The sequence below is a fragment of the Phytophthora infestans genome, genomic scaffold (assembly GCF_000142945.1).
Source record: "Phytophthora infestans T30-4 supercont1.35 genomic scaffold, whole genome shotgun sequence".
In the NCBI taxonomy this organism is placed as follows: domain Eukaryota; phylum Oomycota; class Peronosporomycetes; order Peronosporales; family Peronosporaceae; genus Phytophthora; species Phytophthora infestans.
This window is the reverse complement of record NW_003303724.1, coordinates 1,092,828-1,116,418: the sequence shown is the minus strand read 5'-3', so window position 1 is coordinate 1,116,418 and position 23,591 is coordinate 1,092,828. Positions and strand designations below refer to the sequence as shown.

The following is a 23,591-nucleotide window of genomic DNA, read 5'->3' as shown; positions in this document are numbered from 1 at the left end:
CCTCACCGACCCACGTCGTGTACTCTTCCTTCTTTGCCAACGGGGGCATCCTAATGCCGGCCGTGTCGCGCAGCGACTTCGCTCGCAGCTTTCCAGTTAGAAATTAGCCAGCCCCGCCGCCAGCGACGGCGGCGACTCCAAAGCAGGGCACGGCAAATCCCACAGTCCCCTACCAAGCATGCTGGAAAACCAGAACCCCGGCGGGCGCTATGATGACGCAGAGCTCGCAGAGCACACACGGAGCAGGCGGCTACCTTAAATTCCGGATAACAAACGGATAAGATGCTTGGCTTCTTCGTGTGACAGCACATCATCATCACGACCTGTCGTGGTGTCAGCCACATTATCATCTAATCGACGCGCCCCTCGATTCCATTATGACTTGGGTTTTCTACACACTGCGCGTCCGCTACGAGCCATATACCCCTATTGGGCTCATAACCGGATGTGACGCAGGGCCCGTCACCGGACTGCTCACCAAACGTAGGTCGCTTCTTAGAGTAGGTGCCATTATATTAGACTTACACTTAAGAAACACTAGCAAATTGAGCGATCAAAAGCGGTACGTAAGCACAGTGAGTGCCGGGGAAAATGCCACGACAGGACTGCAGGGCTTGCTCTTCTCTTAGGTTCGCTGAGCCATAAATTGAGTTGTGAGTGAGAGAGAGAGAGAGAGAAAGAGAGAGAGAGAGAGAGAGAGAGAGAGAGAAAGCCGCACGCAAGTCAGTACGCCTCTCCGCAAGTTCTATTCGATACATAAGAAAATACAAAGCATACTTTACCTAAGTCGATGTCGTCGTGCTTCTCACGGTCGCTCTTGGCCAGCGATCATAGTAAGCTTGGTATAACCGCGCGTGTCCGCACGTCGGCAAGTGCGCAGCCGCAGGCTGAAGCGTCAGCCGTAATATAGGATTCACGATCGAGTGTCAGTGTTAATACCGGGCTCTGACAGACCACTAGCATGCCCCGCTGGAGCTGGCCTCTTCACACAGGGACTGCCAGCTCACACGTGGAAACTAATCTCATTGTAAGAATTATACAGCACAAAATGAGGGACTGCCATCTCACACATGGAAACTTATATCCTTGTAAGAATTATACATCACAAAATGACAGGTAAATGCACTTTGAGGGTCAGCCGCAAATCCGCCACTTCTGGTCGAGCATGGTTTTTTGGCTTGACAGACCCCCATATTTTGGTCATATTGGAACTTAAGTGAAGAGGAGAATAGTAAAGAGGAGGTTTGCGAAATCAGAACCGATCCTTGCAGAGGATTTTGTGTTCAGCAGGTGCAAAATAAAAGAAACTGGTATTTCTAGCGAAATGATGCGGGTTTGCCTTATTTTAGTATGGGCTAAGAGTGAGGAAACTTCCAGAACAAGGTGGATCTCCACGCAGAACAGCCTTGTTTGCCGATCGGTAAACTAGTAGGTATTGTACTCTCTGAGACTTATCAGACTGTTATAGCGCTGTAGCCGCTTCTTCAGTATCAAACCAAGTAGGAGGAATGAAACTTACACGCACATCATTGCTTACTGATCAGAGTCACCTTGTACAGTAAATACGATTGATGTCTGATTTTATCAATTCATCACAGAACATTTTACAGTAATAACTGCCGCGTAGACCTAAGTTATAACGATCGTTTTGTGCCTTCAAATTTTAGATATGATCAGTTCTGCCAACACCAAAATGTATTAATAGTAGCAACTTAAACCTATAACGAAATATTTCATTTTTCTCAAGGGTTTTTGGCTATATGAAGAATGATTGATGGTTGTTCTGATAACAAAACTTGAGGGAGAACACGAAAAGATGCGTTCTGCTATCGGAGCATTTAATGCCCCCGTCTCATAGAGGACGCTTCAGCAGATACGAATTCCTGGATATGCTTGGTAGGCAAGGAACAATAATAGTGGATGTCGATGTTTTTAATAATTCATTATTTTTCGGATGTAAATTAAAACTCTCCAGCCTCAAAAAGTGAGTGTTTTTTCCCAGGTTAAATTTTTTTCGTTCTCTGAAACAAGCGATGTGCCAGCTCAAGTGGAAAAAAGTCTGTTACTCGAGAGAGATCGACGCTATTGGAAGATCGGGACGGTTGAAACTCCGGACAAGTAGAATTGACATGTTTAAATAAGTATCAGATCTGAAAACACTATCATTTAGTTCCTGACTTCTCAGAGCATTTCCTCGTATATATCTCATAGACGCCCTGCCCTGCCATATAATTGCAATCGTATTCTAAAAAACAAGGATCTATCGACCCCCCCCGCCCTTTTGTAATCACCTAGCGACTATATTGAAATGGTTCATAGATGGTTTTAGTTTGTTTCCTATGATTGTTTACATTGCTTTGATTCGTTAAATACTTTATAAGAATAAAAAGAACGCGATATCATTTGAATCCCGGAAGAAAAAAAACTTCAAATAAGTTGGAAGGCCAAAAAAGTTCATGCGGAGCAGTGTAGTCGATCTTTTTCGTCCGGTAGCTTATTAGTTCTAGATAAGCCAGGAAACTAAACTCACGGCGTTTCAATACCAAGTTTTCCTGCTACTAGAAATCACTCTAGAAGGTGCCATTGAAGTTTCGCGTAGCCTCTACACGGCGTATGCTGCTGTGCATGTCACCAAGCAACCTTTTTTGCGAGCGAATTGAGGCTGTCCATACAGCCCTTCTTGTTCCTCAATGGATATACTTTCATCGTATTGCTCGACAACAATGGATGCACGCGTGATCTCAATAAATCTTTCAGAAGCACCAAAACATATAAGCTTCTAATCGGCCCTGGACACTTCATTCGAGCCGGTCTTCGTAAATTACCTCGTTACTACAAACAAAAAGTCACCTCCTCTTCCAATGACCGACAAACATGTGCCTTTGCTTTTATCCTTAACATGATACCTGGGTGAATTATGATACGTGTAGACTCAATATCACGAACCTTCATCCTCAAAGTGTCGATACTGATGTCAGAGGTGAAACAGAGGCACCAATATTTTGATAGGGCTAATGAGATGTTTCACATTCCGGTACGTGTCCATAAACAAAGATTATCATGATAGACCAGGAAAGTAGTACGAATCGCATATTAGGAGTACTTACACTAATTGTAGAACGGCAACGTTGTCTCTCCACTTCATCAATTTGACAGTGCTGTGTGGAAACAGTCGTTAGCATTTGTAAAAAAACCTACTCTAAAGTAGAGTCTTACAAAACTTCATCGGGTACAACAACAGATGCAAAGACTCACCAGTAGTACTGCTCCCTTCACCAGATTCGAATCAGTTTTCTATCCTTACAATAATGCATTTTTGTGGCTTTCGCTGACACCGTACTCGCAGCTTTCACAACCAATCGTAGGCAGTCCCGACTCACAACATATAAGGACGCTTTCAAATAATGGCACAGCACCTGCGTGCATATACACGAACCCATCTGCACAGCTTTGTATCGGTTACGAAGTTTCATTTATTCCGAAAAAAAATTAAGTAGCCAAAAAATCGTACATCAAGCCTTACAACACACATGCGTTTCACCAACATTTCCGCGGCGGTGCTTCTGACTGTATTTCACACCAGCAGCGCGGTATAAGTGGCCACGGATGCGAAGGCAACGGTCGAGAATAGTGATTTTATCGAATATGATGAAGATAATATCGCGCCTTTGAGATTCCCTGAATGATGCTGAGAAAAGTTAAATCATATACGCAGCGAAGGAGGCCAAGAAACAAGCTGAAAAGATACAAAAGACTGCCAAGGAAGTGGGTGCACACGCTGCGTGGCTAGAAAACTTGAGATAGAAGGGTTGGAAACGCTAAGGACAAAACCATCGTCAAAGTTATGTGCACACATACTTGACAAGATGATCTGCGCTCTATGCTTGAGTCGGGAGGATTAAGGCATGACCGCTTTTAGTTCATATTTACTGGTACTGTTTTCTAAAAAAACGTGTTGATCTCACTAACAGTATATCTAACAAACGAAGTCGTGTTTCGCCCGAAGAAGCTCTGGTATTTCGGAAACGTGGTGCAAATGGAAAGAATAAAACAAAAGTCAATGAAGGAATAGTTTGTAGCTATCGATGAACTTTCCAAACTAGTAAAATTCGAAGATAGAAGGTTTGTGAGTAGTATAGAGTCCTAAACAATGCGTAGTCCCAAATTCGTAGCTCGAAGAACGTTAGTTCGAATAACTATCTTAGGGGGTATAGCGGCCATTTGTGACCGTACGACCTTCGGTCAACCTTCGACGGTCAACGGCCGTTTGTGACCGTACGACCTTCGGTCAACCTTCGACGGTCAACGGCCGTTTGTGACCGTACGACCTTCGGTCAACCTTACGACGATCAACGTCGCTACATTCATCATTCATGCAACAACGCAGTGGATTTCTCAAGGGAAGGCAACAGGCACCGAACAGAGCAGATCGGAACGGGAGATCGGCGGGTGCGGGGGCTGACGGGTGGCCGGCGTCGTAGCTCGGTGATATGCGTACGCGGTGAGTGAGTGTGCATATGCCTGGTATGGAGGGTGACGTCTGCAGGAATATGTGCTGATCGTGTCTTGAAGGCCGGACTAGGCGGCATGCACAGGGGTGGTTGTGGAGAAGGATGTCGGGTGATACGCTGTGTATGGATGAATATCATCAATTCTCCGACCCTACTTAATTTTAGTATTGGTATTAATCACCAATCATCCATTTTTATTTATTAGACATCCAATCGTACGGTCTTGACAAGATGATTTGGCCAATCCATATGGTAAGGGTTAGGTTGAACCTCGTTGGAGTTGGCTCCGACATATCGGGTCGGAGGGGACTCAGGAAATATGGAGATGCTCTTACAAATTTCAATATGTAGGCATATCACATGCATTAAGTCATTTCTCCGACTTCTCCGACCAGTGCAACTACTACCACACATTAGTTTAACATGTTTGCTTTTTAATAATATGCTACTATGTAGTAGTAAATTTTAGAAGAGGTGGGTAGCAGCGCCACAGGGAGCTTGCTCGTCTAGGAGCAACACATGCAGCATCCCTGCGTGGAGATCCATTATTTTTATATTACGTAGAGCATAATGTAGCCAGAGTCAATCAAATGTACATGTATTGCCTTATTTATTCTTGAGCACTCCGGCCTGTGCACCGCCTTGCCGCACTGCCACCGCTCTGATGCCGCCCTGCCACCGCACTGAGACCGCCCTGCCGCCGCACTCCCACCGCCCTGCCGCCTCCCTGCCACCGCCCTGCCACCGCCCTGCCGCCTCCCTGCCACCGCACTGAGACCGCACTGAGACCGCCCTGCCACCGCTGCCGCCCTGCCACCACCCTGCCACCACCCTGCCACCACCCTGCCACCACCCTGCCCTCCTTTTTATTTGTGATTACATTTTCAATGTGGCCCACAGTTAAAAAAGAAAACTTTATATTTTTGTTTTAAGAACTACTGACTTACATGTGCCGCCATTTATGTACAGGTCGGAGGTTGTCGGAGGTCGGATATTTTAAGTTATAGCTCCTGACGGTGGAGCGCGAGGATGCGCGTCGCGGAGTGATTGTTTGAACCATAGATAGCTCGCAATAGCGGAGCTGTACAGGTGAGCTCGACATACAGCATTATTAATTGATTTATTGCACATGGTGTGGTTGCATTCGCTTACAACTGTGTTCGTGCAAAGGTGATCGCTGCTTATCTGATTATTGTGGTTCATTTCGACTTTGGGGAACCAAAAACTGAGACTGCGATGTGTGTTGGGTCGGCAGATCAACAACTTGAAACTGGAGTAGATAATATGTCTTGCGTGATGACTTTCGCGGTCGTCCGTGATAAACACCACGCTATGCTCCACGACATCGGGTCTCCTCCACCGGTCCCACCACTCCTAGCGACGCTGCCCACAACGATTTGCTCTCAGCATCGATATCGTTGACGTCAACGTCGACATCGATCTCCTCGGAAATCAAGTGCTCTGCCACCGTTTCAGCCGCTAGGCCTGAGTAATTAATGGCAACGTCCTCATACAGCGCGTTGTACTCACACTAGAAGGCCAGTAAATCTTCAACCAATTGACGACGAACGAGGTGCATTTGCTGAATGCGAGCTTGTTGCTCGGTAGTGAACAGACCTGCCATCACGACTCGGTAGCAGCTGATGTTGCGGGCAGATGTGGGCAACAGCGTCACGGCGGGGCCCGGCATCGAGTCGAATGCGAGGCAGTGCGAGCGCATTGCGCGATGCGCGCCACCGCGCATAACCCGCGTCACAGCAATGATCGAGACCGTCTGCGTCATGAAACGCTCCGGTAGCGTAGCACTGGCGAGACGACTCGGCAGCGAACCAACATAAAACCCGTTCTTGGTAGCAAATTTCGGCAGCAACTGCTTCGCTAAGCTGGCATTGCATTCTCCACACACTTGAATGTAGCCAGCTGGATGAACACCGCGTTTTGACAGCAACATTCCACCTAAACAAGCAAACAGCCCCGAGCAGTCGTACTCGGCTGTTAAACGTGGCGGCAAGTGCTCGTCGGTACGGGACAGCAGTATTTGCATTTGCTTAATGCGATCGCAATCGTCGCCAACTGACAACATGGTCATCGACTTGCGCAACTTCATGCAGTCGCACACGGCGCATGTTGCACCATCGAGCCCGGACGGCCCAAGTTTTAATCTCACAGAAGTGGTTGTGGAGAAGGATGTCGAGTGATACGCTGTGTATGGATGAATATCAATTGAGTTGAGAAAACGTAAGATGCAATCGCCGACGTTATGGGGGAGACTTTTGATTGGATGAAAACAGGTATTTTAACGCTGAGTCGTGCACTAGAAAGTTTACTCTTCATCACGCACTGACGAGTTCCCTGTAGCACAGGTACTATTGCTGTGGCGCGTGCGCCGCTTCCGGCGCCTAAGTGGCCGCCCACATATGCCATCCGGACTTCTCTGCTCCTGGCCGGCTTCCCTGATGAGTCTTAGTACTGTGGTGAGCTTGATTTGGGCATTTCTCCGTTTTCGTTTGCTTGGCCTTAACTCCAGTGTGTTGTACCCAATCTTAAACAGCTCGATGGCATGAACTTCGTCACGGATGGCCGGCATCGGTTTTCCAAGGTCTTTTTCAATCCCGTTTATGATATGCCGCATCATAACTGACCACTCTGACAGTGTTGCTTTCTTTTGTGGCGTGTCCAGATCGTCCGATGGTATACCCTTGTATGGTGGATAGTTAAGCTCCGGATTGCCGAACCACCACGGTATCCACGCCCCCAGCGGATCGATACTTGGAAAGGCGAAGTCTTTTGGAAGCACGTGAAATTTCCCACCCCATGTATGATAATAGCGAGTTTGTGCTGTCGATAAAGTTGATAAGGCCGCTGATTTCTCTTTTTGAAGCCCAACCTCTTCTAATAACGCTCTTAATTCCTCATGCAAAAGGTCCCTCGTTATATTACCCGCTGCCACACCTTTCTTTTCCAATATCGCTTCCATTCTTTGCTCAAGTTTATCAGGAAGTAAGTCGATAGACTGCTGCTGCTTATCAAGTTTTTTGTAGAGCTCAATGTAGGGCGGAATACCTGTCGGGTGCATCCAGCTCGAATCGCCAAGTTGAAGTTGTTCTTGTAGGCTGTGAAAAACGCTCACATTCGTAAAGACTATTGTCGAGAGCAGAGGGTGGTTTGTTGGTAAATTCTGCTGTAAATATTTCCTGTGAAAAACCAGCGACGCCAGACATAACTGTAAAATGCCGTTTAAATTAGGTTCATCCGCAAGACTCGGAAAAACCGTTCTCATCACTGATGTTGTTGCGTTATCACCGGTGGAGTTAAAATGTGGCGGTAGTGTAGCAAATTTTGAATCGTTTATAGGCAGCCCAGCAACGACGCGACCTAAAAATTGGTCTCCTGCTGCTTCGTAGCGGAAATAGCGATCCTGAACTCCACCAAGTGACCAACCACAGCGTAAACAAACACTCACAATTGAAGGACCCCCAGTACTTCCACCGCACGCAAATGTCGCGACACCTTTTCGTATCGAGTGAGTACCATAGGTTTTTGCGGAGCCATCGAGTTTTAGAAGACTACCCAAAGTCTTACTAAATCGAAGCTTCTGGTTGGACCCTGGGAATAGTGGCCCCTGTTGCAATCTCGGGTGGCACGCCAAGTAAATTGCGAGCGCTGTTACCCAGCACGTAGAAGGACTTAGCGGATTCGCGTAAACGTGACGAGGATCACGCGGCCCAGTGCCTTCCTGATTCGTTTTTGTCTTGACAAATATTACACCAATGCCATCGTCTTTAGCCACAAAATGCTGAGTTTGTACGGTTTGAACAGACATTGATCTGCACATTAAATTCCATTGGGATATTAGGAAGAGATGAGAAAAACCTCCATCACCAAGTTCCAAAGTTTCTTTACAGAGCTTCTGGTAAAGCGAGTAGGTCAATGGCTGCTTCCCGGACGTCTTCGGGTTACTAATCTGGTCACTATCAGCCTCCATGCGCTTCATTCCCGAGAAAAGCTGTTTCATTCCATCTCCATATTCAGGCGGCAAAGCTAGACGCCTCACTCTATACAGGTCCTTAATTGCACTCCGATAACCACTTAGTGTCCCAGCTTTCACATCACGGCTTTTGTAAACAAGAAACTGCTCAAAATACGGAGGCGTGAACTCCAATAGATTAAGTTCACCATTGCTGTCGAAGAATCGATCCGTGTTGTGGTCGACTTTAGCAAGCTCCTTGCGAATCCACTTTGCAATGCCGTTCAAGCTACTCTTGTACTTCCCTCGTGTTTCCTTGGTAACGCAGGCATCTCGGATTGCCTCCACGTCAGCTACAGCCATACCGCAGGCCGCGCTTTCGCTGGTCTGTTGCGCGCTTCCTTCACTCATTTTACAGTGGCTTCTGGGTAGTTTTAAATCAATTTTTGGCCAATTGGAACAGCGTATAATTGTAAGACGATTCCACTTACGATTTGTTGGAAACTCGGGATGGCAAGGCGTTGTATAGTGAGCCTTTGTCAAAATACGAGTAAGAATATTTCTTTTTGATAAAAGGTAAGTGGTCAGCGCTTACGAATTGACGCGAAACTCAATATATTACTTATGAAAGTACAGGAATCATCAATTCTCCGACCCTACTTAATTTTAGTATTGGTATTAATCACCAATCATCCATTTTTATTTATTAGACATCCAATCGTACGGTCTTGACAAGATGATTTGGACAATCCATATGGTAAGGGTTAGGTTGAACCTCGTTGGAGTTGGCTCCGACATGACCCGATAGAAACGTTTTTTAAAGGCTCGAGTCCAGCAGTGGTTATTTAGCATGTATTATAGCAGTAAATTTTAGAAGAGGTGGGTAGCAGCGCCACAGGGAGCTTGCTCGTCTAGGAGCAACACATGCAACATCCCTGCGTGGAGATCCATTATTTTTATATTACGTAGAGCATAATGTAGCCAGAGTCAATCAAATGTACATGTATTGCCTTATTTATTCTTGAGCACTCCGGCCTGTGCACCGCCTTGCCGCACTGCCACCGCTCTGATGCCGCCCTGCCACCGCACTGAGACCGCCCTGCCGCCGCACTCCCACCGCCCTGCCGCCTCCCTGCCACCGCCCTGCCACCGCCCTGCCGCCTCCCTGCCACCGCACTGAGACCGCACTGAGACCGCCCTGCCACCGCTGCCGCCCTGCCACCACCCTGCCACCACCCTGCCACCACCCTGCCACCACCCTGCCCTCCTTTTTATTTGTGATTACATTTTCAATGTGGCCCACAGTTAAAAAAGAAAACTTTATATTTTTGTTTTAAGAACTACTGACTTACATGTGCCGCCATTTATGTACAGGTCGGAGGTTGTCGGAGGTCGGAGATTTTAAGTTATAGCTCCTGACGGTGGAGCGCGAGGATGCGCGTCGCGGAGTGATTGTTTGAACCATAGATAGCTCGCAATAGCGGAGCTGTACAGGTGAGCTCGACATACAGCATTATTAATTGATTTATTGCACATGGTGTGGTTGCATTCGCTTACAACTGTGTTCGTGCAAAGGTGATCGCTGCTTATCTGATTATTGTGGTTCATTTCGACTTTGGGGAACCAAAAACTGAGACTGCGATGTGTGTTGGGTCGGCAGATCAACAACTTGAACTGGAGTAGATAATATGTCTTGCGTGATGACTTCGCGGTCGTCCGTGATAAACACCACGCTATGCTCCACGACATCGGTCTCTCCACCGGTCCCACCACTCCTAGCGACGCTGCCCACACGATTGCTCTCAGCATCGATATCGTTGACGTCAACGTCGACATCGATCTCCTCGGAAATCAAGTGCTCTGCCACCGTTTCAGCCGCTAGGCCTGAGTAATTAATGGCAACGTCCTCATACAGCGCGTTGTACTCACACTAGAAGGCCAGTAAATCTTCAACCAATTGACGACGAACGAGGTGCATTTGCCGAATGCGAGCTTGTTGCTCGGTAGTGAACAGACCTGCCATCACGACTCGGTAGCAGCTGATGTTGCGGGCAGATGTGGGCAACAGCGTCACGGCGGGGCCCGGCATCGAGTCGAATGCGAGGCAGTGCGAGCGCATTGCGCGATGCGCGCCACCGCGCATAACCCGCGTCACAGCAATGATCGAGACCGTCTGCGTCATGAAACGCTCCGGTAGCGTAGCACTGGCGAGACGACTCGGCAGCGAACCAACATAAAACCCGTTCTTGGTAGCAAATTTCGGCAGCAACTGCTTCGCTAAGCTGGCATTGCATTCTCCACACACTTGAATGTAGCCAGCTGGATGAACACCGCGTTTTGACAGCAACATTCCACCTAAACAAGCAAACAGCCCCGAGCAGTCGTACTCGGCTGTTAAACGTGGCGGCAAGTGCTCGTCGGTACGGGACAGCAGTATTTGCATTTGCTTAATGCGATCGCAATCGTCGCCAACTGACAACATGGTCATCGACTTGCGCAACTTCATGCAGTCGCACACGGCGCATGTTGCACCATCGAGCCCGGACGGCCCAAGTTTTAATCTCAATCGATGCAAAACCTCTTCTTTCGTACTCTTAGTCACGGGACGGAGCGTCGGAGCACCACCGTCTAGCCAGCTTTGATGCGGTTCCCCATTGGATTGACATTGATCCTTGAAACCAATAGCCGTGCGGGTACGCTGTTGTCGCTGACGCTGTCGGCGCAGTCTTTCAACTCTCTGTTCAGTGCTCTCACGTGCTCGACTACGTTGAGCAGCGAGCCTGTGTCGCTCTCGCCGTTCTTCAGCGCTGAAGACCATAAATCGTGGCCAACACGTGAAGCTGTTGACACCAACACAAGCGATTCTTGTAACTTTGGGAACCGACTAACAACAGCCCACAACTCAGATAGCTAGCGACTTGTACATGCTCGCCGATACGATTCGCACAGTTTCGAAAGTTACTGGGCATTGCTCAGTCCTAACGGTGCGAAATAAGTTTGGTTCTCCAAGTGAGGTACGCCGCGCGGGACAGGCATACCGTTGTTGAGCTATGCTGCACGACATTGTCCTAGTCGCAAACGTTTAAGAACTGATGCTCACAACATCATAAAAAATCTTGCTTCGATGTTCCATGCTTTCCGCTGCGATCGCCTAGTCCCTTTCAGGAGCAAACGCGTGAATAGACCACAGAGCACACAGTCCATTCAGCCCGAGCCAGCATTCTTTTCCTCCGACAGCAATGCCACCAAAGAAACAGCGCGACAAAGACGCAGTCGACAAGCTAGTACCGGACAACGTGATGATCGAGCCTCGGTCTACGCCGACAATGAAACACGATCCAGTGTTAGTCATGAACGATCACCTAACGACGAGCTACCAGTCGCCCCTGAAAAAGCTCGAGAGCACGATCGAGAAGCACAGCCGAAAGATTTTCGTAACAGTCGACGGTACGTACTTAACCGGGTTAAAGCTTGGCATGCATCACAACGACTATTCCAGATTATTAACGAATGGAGTACTTGCTGCCAAATAGATCTGCGCGAGTTTATCATGCACAGCGACGGCAACGACAAGGAAGTGTGCGCGTCCGTGCACATCAAGGCGCGTCTTCTTTGGATGGCGTCCGACACAGTCCGAGGTCTACACTTTTTACGACTCTACTTTGGCGAATGTCAGGCGCCAGAACCGTTGCAGCAGCAACAACAGGTAATAAACTATAGACAACACGAACATCTCGCTACAATCTTACATCGTATATGCCTCAGGCCTCAAAGCAAGCGCAACAGGACGACCCATTCGAAGCAAATTAATTCCTCATCTCTGTCTCGCTACTCAAAGTGAACATCGACGACCCCAAGCTTCCACGTCCAGGAGACGTAGTGATGATCACACCGTTCAAACTCAACGCCTACCGCAACTGCTGTCAAATCGATGCCAAACTGTACGGCCTCACTAAGATCAACATCTCGTGAAGTCACACCACATCGCATCAAGTAGCATCGGCACACTCTTCACCCATATCAAACACCACAGTCAGTTAGTGAGCCGCCTACCCATTTCATTTCGCAAGTACGTCAATCAGTCAATCGATGTATGCTTCTTTCCAAATCTCTTTATCTTCTTCCTCTTCATTCACCAACCAAAAAAAAAACTCTCGATGTTTGAGAACTACGCTTCTCGGGCTTCAGCCCGTACGCCAATCTTTTACGTCATACGCTATAATATTTGTGATACTATCATGTAAAACATAATCAATATTAATATTTTTTTTAATCAATCAATGATTAGTTCTTGAGAGATGCAATGATGGACTCTTAAAAATAAGGAGATTCGTCGGCTGGCCGTATCAACAGCAACGAGAATCAAAACGGAAGTCTAAGTACGGGCTAAGCGAAGTGGTCTAGCTTCTCGCAGATACGGCACGCATTCAAGGACAGATCGCCCGAAGTCATCAGAACGAGAAGGAAAATTGACTGATCAAGAAAAAAAGAAAATGGAGTCATCGACGACCACAAATCATTCTTGTCTGAAGGGTGAATTCGTGATCGGTTGGATTTGGTGATTAGTTGTGAGCCTTAAAAGGTTCCTTTAACCAGTAACTGAGACTCTATTTCCAGAAACCTTATCAAGCGTACCAGGAGATAAAAAAACGACTATTGTAGATTCATTGGCGGACTAAAATTTGAGTAAAACGATACAGGCAATCAGGGGGGCACAGGCAATAAAGGATATTTTACAGAAAAGAGTTAGGGGGAATCAAAAATTAGATTTGCGAACGACCAAGTTGAGAGTAATTTTTAATACTTAAGTAGGCCATTTGAGGCCTCGTTTATCTTACCCCCCTAGTGTCTGTCCGTACGTCCGTCCGTAACGGGTTAGGGTTAATAAAGCCCACGCTAATGCGGGCGTTCTGCTGGCTGCCGAGCGCAGCGAAGGCGGCGCCAATTGCCTATAATCGCATTATGTGGTTTACACACTGTATGTGGCCAACACATCGTACTTAAATGCAGCGTTCAAATTTCATTTTGCTCTCATTTTCAGCTGCGGCTCGCAAGGTCACGCTAAGGGCGCTACCTGTGCACGCGTTAATTAGAATTAATAGGAGGCGCCGACGTGCACACACATGCAATATCGTCGTAGGAGCTGTTGACAGTTTTTGTAGGTCCTGGTGACTTATATTTATGCCTCAATCGATACTTTAGTAGCTATTGGATATAGAATGATATTTTAGGCTTCATAGTACTTTTCTAAGAATTAAACTTACAATACTGTTTTGAGTAGTACTATTATTAAGACATTTCATATTTTTCCTTGCAGCTATTTGTAGTAGTAGTACACATAATTATTATATCAGCGTTCGATAATAAATCACAATTTATTACTATTAATAAAAATGAGAATACTTTAAAAAAAGATGATCGTGCCCTGCACCCCACACTGCCTCCGGGAAAAAGTGTCATCTTCCTTTGTATTTGCGCGCGTAGTGTGCGACCTTCATATATTGTGCGAACTTTCCAACAATATATGTAGTGTACATCAAACAAAATGGGAACAGCTATTGTGTTTAAGTTAGCGCGGAGGCACGTGACTAAGCAACAGCACGAAGCACGAAGGAACATCGACCCACCCTATGTAGACGATGGGTTAGAAGAGCAACACGAACCACGGAAGGCCATGGACGATGATAGAAGACTTAGCCGATGCAAACCACGAAGTTTTATAAGTAGCGTGAAAGACGGAAGAGCACACAGCCATGAAAAGGACAGAAGGACAAGAATATGACGAAAGCGTACGGGCCTCGGAAGGGAGCTAATATATAGACACCCCAGCATGCTGAAAAGCACAGCTACGGAAGAGCACGAACGTTCGAAGCCACGGTAGAGCACGTAGCGTTAAGAGTGCACAGACAGCAATTCTCCCATAGCACCACGGTAGAACACAGGGCACAGTCGGCCGACCAAACATGAAGCCGCAGTAGACATAAACGGAATATCACCGAGCATTGGAGCACGATATTAGGGTAGAACCGGAGATCACCGAGTCTCACAACACGATGCTACGGTAGCTAACGATCGCATTGACGAAAGACCAGCCGCGACACTACAAGTTAGCATGATAGCATGGACTATACCACTAAACATGGGAGAACGCAGCTGCGTAGCTATAGACGGGAAACCTTTGAGTCGCAGAGAACGATTTCACTGTATAACCTGAGCTTACCGAGCAATGTAGGACAGTAGTACATTAGAACGGGATTGCACGGACGGCGGGCCAGCCACGACATACACTGTGGGGGGGGGCCTTGGGGTGACCACGATTGCACACTGTGGAGCACGATGCCATTGTAGAACACGATAAACCGGACAACGCAGATACACTTCGTGAGCACAATACCATAGACAGCATTATCACACCGTGATAGCGTGATTGCACGATAGCGTAATAGCGCGATCGATGGAACCTCACCAGGAGAGCACGATACATGGGCGACGTAGCAACACGACTGCGTGAAGGCACCAAACCACGGAATAGCGCCCTTCAGCTAGAGTACCAGCGATGGGAGGTCAACGGCCACAAAAGACTATGCACAACGAACCCGGTGCAACCTACAAAATCGTTTGAGAACAAGAAATAGTTAGCAGCTGCGAAAGAAGGGTGTACGAAAGAGCATAAACCCAAAAGAGAGAGCGCTTAACAATAAGCAGTGTGGGCCACGGGTGAGCAGAAAGCCACGAAGCCAGGAAGAGCATGAAAGAGCATGAAAGAGCACGGGATATTGAAGAACACAACATCCAACCTATAGGACGGGGCAACGGAAACGTTCCAAACCACGATATTATACGGGTCCACATGATAATGGAGAGTATGCGCTCGAGGCTTGTGTTAAGAAGAAAGGAAATTCGAAAGTGAGTTTTATTGAGTTAATTGTTCTTGTCTTGCTTTGCTAGCCCCTTTTACTTTCCTCCGTAATCCTCCTAATCACATGTTAATCCATACACAAAGATACATTTCGTCGGCAACGCCTATACTCGTCATAAGCGTTGGCGACGAAAATCACTTGGGTTTTGTATGTGGACTGGATATGCACAAATCCGACCGTGGCATTAACCATGCCAATCATTTAGGATCAGCCAATCAGATAGCTCCATTTGACCCACTTCAACTTATGACCGCTCATGGCACACGCTTGTCACGCACCAACCGCGTGCTCCAGGCGCGTGTCTAGAGGTTGGAACCCAGGCAAAGTGATGGCAAAGTGCAATCACAACACCCCCACGCAAGTCGACGTCTCGAGCTTGACGACCAAATTGCTCTTCATCATCAAGTAGCGTAGCGTCTTCGACGACAGATGGTAAGGAAGTCCGCGAGCTAGTTCTTGGTTTCCATATACTCCAGCTCAACTTCATCACTCATAACGTTTTCACGAATGAAGTGGTAGCGAATGTCGATGTGCTTGGTACGAGCTTGATAACCGACGTTTTCGCCAACGCCATGGTACCTGGGTTGTTCTCGTAGATCACCGTAGCCCCCACTTGTTCAGCACCAATGTCCTTAAGCAGTAGACGCATCCACATCACTTCCTTGATGCAGTCACTAAGAGCCATGTACTCGGCCTCAGTCGAGCTTAGGGCGACGGTCTTCTTAAACGTGGAGCGCCAAACCACTGGTGCCCCGCACATCATGAGCATTGTCCCGCTAACCGAACGTCTGTCGTCGCGGTTGCCAGCTCAGTCTTCATCCGAGTAGGCGACGAGCTCTGTTCCTTGCGAACCGTCGTACACGATGCCCACCTCCTTGGTCTTCAACAGATAGCGCACCACCTTGATTCCAGCATTCCAGTGCTTCTCACCAGGATTCTCCAGCGACTCAGCTTGGCAACAGCAAGCGAGATGTCAGGTCGTGTGCCACACGCCAGGTACATGATGCTACCAATGAGCGATCGGTACAGCTTCAACTTCATCTTAGCCTTGTCTTCATCGGTCTCCGGTCCGTCCTCCTTAGTCAGGTGTAGACTTGGGCTAGAGGCATCAGGCTTGGCTTCGCGCTGTCTTGATCAAACTTCTTGATGATCGACTCGGTGTATGCGCGTTGTGAGATGCCAAGCTTCTTGCCATCGATGTCGTAATCGATCTCGATACCGAGAATGAACCGGGTGGGTCCTAGATCCTTGATCTTGAACTTCTCGGCGATGCCAGCCTTTACCGACGCGATGATGACCTTGTCTCGTGACGCAATCAGCATGTCGTCCACGTATAGATACACGATGCACTCGTCATCACCTGCACCTCTCGTGTAGATGCTCGGGTCAGCGTCATCAGCCTGAAACTTCCATGATCTTGAGATGGTTGTCGATGGTCTCGTTCCAGACACGAGACGAGTGCTTGAGTCCGTACAAACGTTGCAGTAGCATGCAGACGACATCATCTTCACCTTGAGCCTTTGCCAGTACCAGTAGCCCCCAAAGACCTTCTGCCAACTCCATGTAGATCTCTTCTTCGAGCTTCCCGTACAGAAACGCTGTATCCACGTCGCACTGCTCGATGTCGAATCCTTCAGCACAATACTTAGCCAGCACTGCCCTGATTGAGTTCAGGTAAGCCCCAGGCGCGTACGGCTCTTCGTAGTCGATGCCCTGTCGTTGTGAATACCCGTTTGCCACAAGACGAGCCTTGTGTCGAATCACTTGCCCCTTCTCGTTGCGCTTCAACGCGAACACCCAGCGGCAACCGATCGGGCGCTGGTGCGTTGGTCTTGGCACTAACTTCCAGGTACCGTTGTCCGTTAGCGACTTGAGCTGCAGCGGGGCTGCCGTAGCTTTAACGTCAGAGGAAGACGTTCGACTCAGAGTCACTAATACTAAGTTCCTTATCCAGAGGACACTTACAGCCCAAGACCAGGGCTCAACGTTAATACCTTAACTTTTTATGCTTCAAAACCAGAAGTGTTTTATTTACTATTATTGCGGCCAAGCCGCCTAGGGGTAAATGTATCTGTTTAACTATCTAGCATGGTTAAACCTAATCAAATGCATAACGTGTGGCTTTCAGCCAACGTACTGAGAGACCTTGTTAACTCTCCGGGTACTTCGTACCCCTGTGTGTTCCACACCATGTAACCCCGTTACACTCCCCCCACTCAAATGAGAACATTCCATTCTCGAAACTTTCCTCAGCGAGGTCACGTCTTGTTAAGACGGCGGAGGTTACTACACCTCACACCAGCGTTGTACAGCTCCGTGAGCTCACAAACGCCTACGCATCGTTGATGCCCAACTTCTCGTCGTCGGCCCACGGCCCAATGATCCAGGCGCAGCGCACATCTTGCTCTCAAGCGGTCTCAGACCTACGCTCGCGCTCCGTGCCTACTCCAAGAGCCGCAAACTGCTTAGAGCAATGCTCTTGACTCATTCGAGTCGTCGACAGCAGCTCAGCGGTTGAACACTCGCTTCACAAGTGTGGTGAAGTGCTTTCTCAGAAATAGGAGAATGGACCTGACGCGGGGTCACTATCTTAAATCAGTGACAATTCAAGTGATTAGAGGGGATTTGGGTTGTCTGGCACGGATGCAAGTTGCCTGTGGTGGATTCGCCATGACGAGCAGCACCCCGTATGAAATGACGATGGATCTGGTATGAGTGGTGTACGGGAGGGCAAGATCCATCAAGACCTATCTCGGATCCACCCTCACCTGGATTCACTTAGGTGGAACTGGGATATACTATGTAACGGTGGATCGAGTGTGGATCCCAAGAATGAATGATGGTAGGTGCCACCTGAAGGTGGATCTAGTAACCACGGCTAATGAGAAGTTAAGATCCACCGCGAGAGGTCCCGGATCCCATACTTCCGAGTTCGGATCCAAGGAAGGAGGATCCCGCATAGAGGGACCTGGATCCAGCATACAGGGATGATGAAGGTAGTGGATCTCAAACTTTCGTGGAACAATGGATATCACGGACGGTGGCAAGATGATGTTGGATTATTGGAGAGCTCAGATCCACGACGAGTGTACCCTTACAGTGAAGTGGATCCAAGCGACCTGGATCCAGATGAGTGTACCCATAATAGGGTGACCATAATGATTACGCCATGGATCCGGTGGATCTGAAGATAATACAGCTGGGATGATGGGTCAAGGGAAGAAGGGACATGCAGCCGCGCCTGGTAAGGGTTTAACAAGTAAAAGACATAGAAGGTAGAAATCCAGGCAGGTATAGGCTTAAGTATCAATACAGTCTTCAATTTGCACAATAACACGCAAGTGCCTTCCTGCCCTCAAGAACCGGAACTACATTGGCCGTACGAGCTCGGAGAAGGTTAGGAATTGCGAATCTAGTGTTGGTAGTGATAACTGGATAATACATTGGCCAGATCCTACAACCTAGTGAGCTTTTCCTATATACGTGCAGATTCGACAGGTTAACCGAATTTACTACTTGGTCGGTTACACCCTAGAAGGTCTCAACTCTCAAGATCCCGTCACAAGAGGCGGCAAGTACGACGTAAAGGAAACGCAAAGGCAAGGGAACACACCCGCAAGGCAACCCTACGGCCAGATCCACGATCTAGGCCCCGGATCCCTATTCGCTTAGGATTCGGAGCCATCCACGGACGCAGAGTGAAAATTTTCCACTGCTGCTCCACCCCATCCCCACGTCTCGCCAAGACACTCAAGCTTCACCACTTGAACTCTTCGGAAGTTACCGAGAGAGCAAGATCCCGCCCTACCGACGGGTACACAAGGTGAGGAAAGTTCAGCGGAACCCGGATCATCGGGGGACCCCCTCCGTTAGTCGGTGTCTGGGCGCAGTTGATAAGTTGGATCTGGCAATCTCGCAGATTTTGCTGATCCCGCTACACCACACAAGCGATAGGTGGGTGGTTAGAACCCACCAAGGCACAGCCCTTTCGTTCCATGAACGATTGTCCACGCTTGGACAAGCTTAAGGGCAATCCCCTTTTAGCTCAGTGGTTGGGCGTTGGCTTTGGAAGCCACCTATCGGTGGTGCGAAACCACCAGGGCACAGCCCTCTCGTTCCATGAACCGTTGTCCGTGGATACTGGAAGTACCATGCCCCAGGAAAGTGGTTCAGACAAGCCAACGTAGGGGGCAAGATCAACAATGAAAAAGCAATCCTACTCCTAGATAGTGTTGCCGAGGTGTCTATACTGGATACCGCCTTTGCTCGTAAGATTGGGTGCCAAGTGGATGGGAGTCGGATCCAAGATTGTGTTGGGATTGGTGAAGGCGTGTATCGTACAAACGGGAGAACGCGAATCAAGATCACGTTGGCAGGTTGCTTGGTGTACTGGTTTGACATTTGGGTTGGAGATCTCGCTGGTCAAGACGCCATCCTCGGGATGGATTTCATGGTACCAGCCGGAGTGAGGTTGGATCTGGCGGATGGGACACTTTGTTTCCCTGACGAGATGCGGATCCAGCTCAGAGGACGGCAGCCGTTGTACGGGGCGAAGATGAGGATCATAAGGGCGGATAAGACGACCTGGATCGAGCCCGGAGAAACCTGGGAACTGCCGGATCGGTTAAAGTGGGTGGAACATGAGAAACTGTGGGTCACTCGGGGGTGCCTACCGTAATCCAGGGACCAGGTCGATCGCAATACCTCCAGGTCACGAACGTCAGCGACAAGAGACTATTACTGGACCATTATGAAGAGATCGGACGATGGTTGGCGAAGGACGGTATACCTAGGCGACCTGGATATGTGTCAGTGGAATCTTCAGCATGGCACGTGTCCACAGTACCCCGTCGTTACAGAGAATGGCCGAATCTGGCGTACGAGGCGACTACCGAGATCGAATCTCTCGGAGAGGTGGAGCTCCCGGCGGGGCCAACTGGCCTCTTGGTGGATAGGCCTTCCTATCCAACTCCGCGAAAGATCCTGCAGAGGGATCGTCGGATGGAGGTCCAAGCGCAGGAGGTTGGACCCAAGACCAGGGATGACCCCCAGAGCCGGCCCCTAGATAACGCAGGGTCAGTGGATGAAGGATCGCAGAAGGCTGGAGCCGGACCGCCAGATCCCGCTGACCCCAGAATGGATCCTAGCTTTTCAGAAAACCAAGTGCCTGGATCCTTATCGAGAGTGGCAACACTAGTCAAACCAGAACCGTCGGGTTTTAACTCGCTAGAGGATCGACTAGATCCAACTGGTGACTTCCTTGATACCAGGGTACCTGATCCCCCGAAGAAAGAAGGACTGTCAGGTGAAAGAGGGTCGCGGTGCTTGGATCCAATGGTGGATCCGACGAAGACGGAAGGTGAACAAGTCTGTTACCATGAAGGCGGGGATCTACACGCAGAGGATCTCGGGGATGGCCTGGCGGTGATCCCGGAGGTACCACTGACCACAGAGGAGGTCACGATTGACGATATCCAAGTGGATCCAGGGGCAAACGAGCCCGCGGAAGTGGATCGGTTGCGTCAGAAAATCTGGGAAAGCCGACATCTGCTGATTGGTAAAGGTAATGCATTACCGCCCGCTGCCCGCGGAGTCAAATGTGACATCGATGTCGGCGACGCGAAACCGATCGCTCAAAGGGTGCGAAAGGTGGCACCTCAGTTCCGAGAAAACATATCGGATCTGATTAAGGGCCTGCTGCAAGCCAAGATCATCAGTTTCTCAACGTCCCCATGGGCAATTCCGGTGGTAATCATCATCAAGAATAACGGGGTGGATATACGTTTGTGCATAGATTACCGGCTAGTTAACGGCCTGACTCGATTGATGGTGTATCCGATGCCTCTAATCAATGAGCTGTTGGAAGATTTGGATAAAGTGCTCTGGTACTGCTCTCTGGGACATGACCCAGTGGGTTTCTGGGGTGGGTGAACTATGATGGAATCGAGCTCGCCGCGAATATGTTTATTCCCATTCTCCACGCTTTGGGAACTGCTTTCAGTTGGAAACCGCGAATGTCGCTTTCGGATTGAAGAACGCACCCCAGATCTACCAGCGCCTGATCGATAACGCCCTCTCTGGATTCACCCGAATACCGGAACCCGAAAATGGTGGATCCAGGTAAGATCATACGGAAGTGGATCCATTCGAAGCAGGAGAGCCAGGGGATCCTGGGACGCCGTCTGTGTTAGGACGCAGATCTTATATCGACGACATTCTAATCCCAGCAGAGTCGCGGGATCAGTTGTGTGAAAGTGTGACATCCCTACTGGAGGCGTGTACTAAGTGGAATCTCTCTATCAGCGTGATAAAAAGCTATGGGGGATGCGCAAGGTGGATTACTTAGGCCATCGAGTCTCCAAGGAAGGATTGGAGGCGAATCCTAAGGACCTGTCTTCGTTAGCGGACTTGCCCTTCCCACGGTCGTTACGGGCGATGCAATCCTTCTTGGGCAGTTTGAACTACTACAGTCGGTTCATCGAGGATTACGCACTGTTTGCTGTGGAACTATATGAGTTGAACAAGGTAGACTTTGCCGCAATGACTACTCCAGCTGTCCGAATCAAAATCCAACAAGCTCTGGCCCTGGAGATGTCGGATCCACGAGGGGATCCAAGTAGTACGATGCCAGAAGAAGACCTAAAACAGGAGCTGGATCCCCCCCGGGACCAAAGGAAAGAGGATCCAATCAGGATAAAGACGACGGATCAGAACTCGGAAAAGGTGGAGCTTCGGTGGATTCGAGCTCAACACGCATTCGTGGAGTTGAGAAGCAGGATCGCAACCACACCTATCCTCCGGCATTTTGATCCGCAACGTCAACCTACGGTGATAGTTTATGCCAGTAACTGGGCAGTCTCAGCAGCTTTGGTACAAGAACATGAAGTGATTTGTCATCCAGTCACCTTCGTCAGCCGGACACTGAAGCCGAATGAACTGAACTACGGAGCGGTGGAGAAAGAGATACTCGCGCTTCTGCGCGTACTGGATCTCAATTACAACCTGCTGGTGGGAAGATCCATCCGGATCCTGACTCGACACTCTACGCTAGCCTGGCTGTTCAAGTCGGCCGGGTTGCAAGGACGTTTGGGACAGTGGGCAGCTTTACTCTCGCCTTGGACACTGGAGATTGTGAAATGATTGAAAGGGGAAGACGAGATCCTGGGAGTCTTGGCCGCGAGCATCACACCTCGAGCTAAGATGGATGAGGCGCTGACTAGGATCGCTCCTAAGAAAGAGCCCAAACGCCGGATCCAGATCCCGATCCCCACGGTACAGGTGGATGAGGATCTGCACGTCCTAAGTTTCGATGGATCCGCTCGCGTAAGACGAGGAGGAGAAGCATACAGCGCAATACTGTGGAGACTGCCCGGATGGGAAGTTGTACGGGCCAGATCTACTTACGCGGAAGGCCTCACCGTCAAGAAGCGGAGTATAACGGGCTCCTTCTAAGTTTGGATCTACAAAGGGACAAGATCCAAAAAGGCTGGTGATTTGTGGGGATTCAAATTTGGTGATCAGACAGGTGCGAGGTGAGATTGACTGCAAGGCCCCGGCCCTAACACTGTTACGGTAGAAAGTGATGATCCACCTGCGTGGTTGGTTGAATCACGAGTTGGTGCATGTCAAGCGAGATTGGAATGCCAGTGCAGATAGCTTGGCCAGTGCCGCTTTACGGAATCAATGTGGTGTCGAAGTAGAGAGAGAGACCGAGCATTAGGATCTCGTTACGTTGAACCGACTAGACGAAGTGGTGGTAGTTGGATCCGGGAAAAGGACAGTCCAGGTGATGGCTGTCACTAGGTCCAGAGGAAGGATTGGACCCAGCCCCCAGATTCTCGAGGAAACATTTGTGAAGGGAGTCCGCATTGAGCGGATCCTAAAAGCACAGGACGAGGAAGCGTGGGTTTTGGGACTAAAGAAGTATCTGATGGGGGATGTACGAGACCTGAGTCGGGAGGATGCCAAATCCTACAGTATTGTCGCTACGGATTACGCAGTGGATCTGAATGACTTGCTCTTCTATTGCCCCCCCCTACGAAGAGGGTCAACGAGGATCGAGATGGGATTGATGAGACTGGTGATACCGGAAACCTTACAACAGGAAGTCCTACACCACTATCACGCTAGTTTAGAAGGTGGACATCAGGGTATTGGTCGGACTTACCAACGGATCCGGGAATGTTTCCACTG

The 23,591-nt window shown here is 49.0% G+C and overlaps 1 protein-coding gene and 1 pseudogene across 2 annotated transcripts; both read left to right on the top strand.

Annotated features, from left to right (window-relative positions):
* Positions 1 to 11,717: 11,717 nt before the first annotated feature.
* On the top strand, positions 11,718 to 12,450 carry PITG_15305 (uncharacterized protein; the record flags this gene model as incomplete). The annotated part of the gene is made up of 3 exons (XM_002898703.1): positions 11,718 to 11,925; positions 12,012 to 12,149; positions 12,317 to 12,450. The coding sequence occupies 3 exons, from the start codon at positions 11,718 to 11,720 to the stop codon at positions 12,448 to 12,450; spliced, it is 480 nt and encodes a 159-aa protein (XP_002898749.1).
* Positions 12,451 to 19,432: 6,982 nt separating this feature from the next.
* PITG_28408 lies at positions 19,433 to 19,504 on the top strand (annotated as a pseudogene). The gene has a single exon. The product of its transcript is annotated as a tRNA-OTHER (tRNA).
* Positions 19,505 to 23,591: the final 4,087 nt, after the last annotated feature.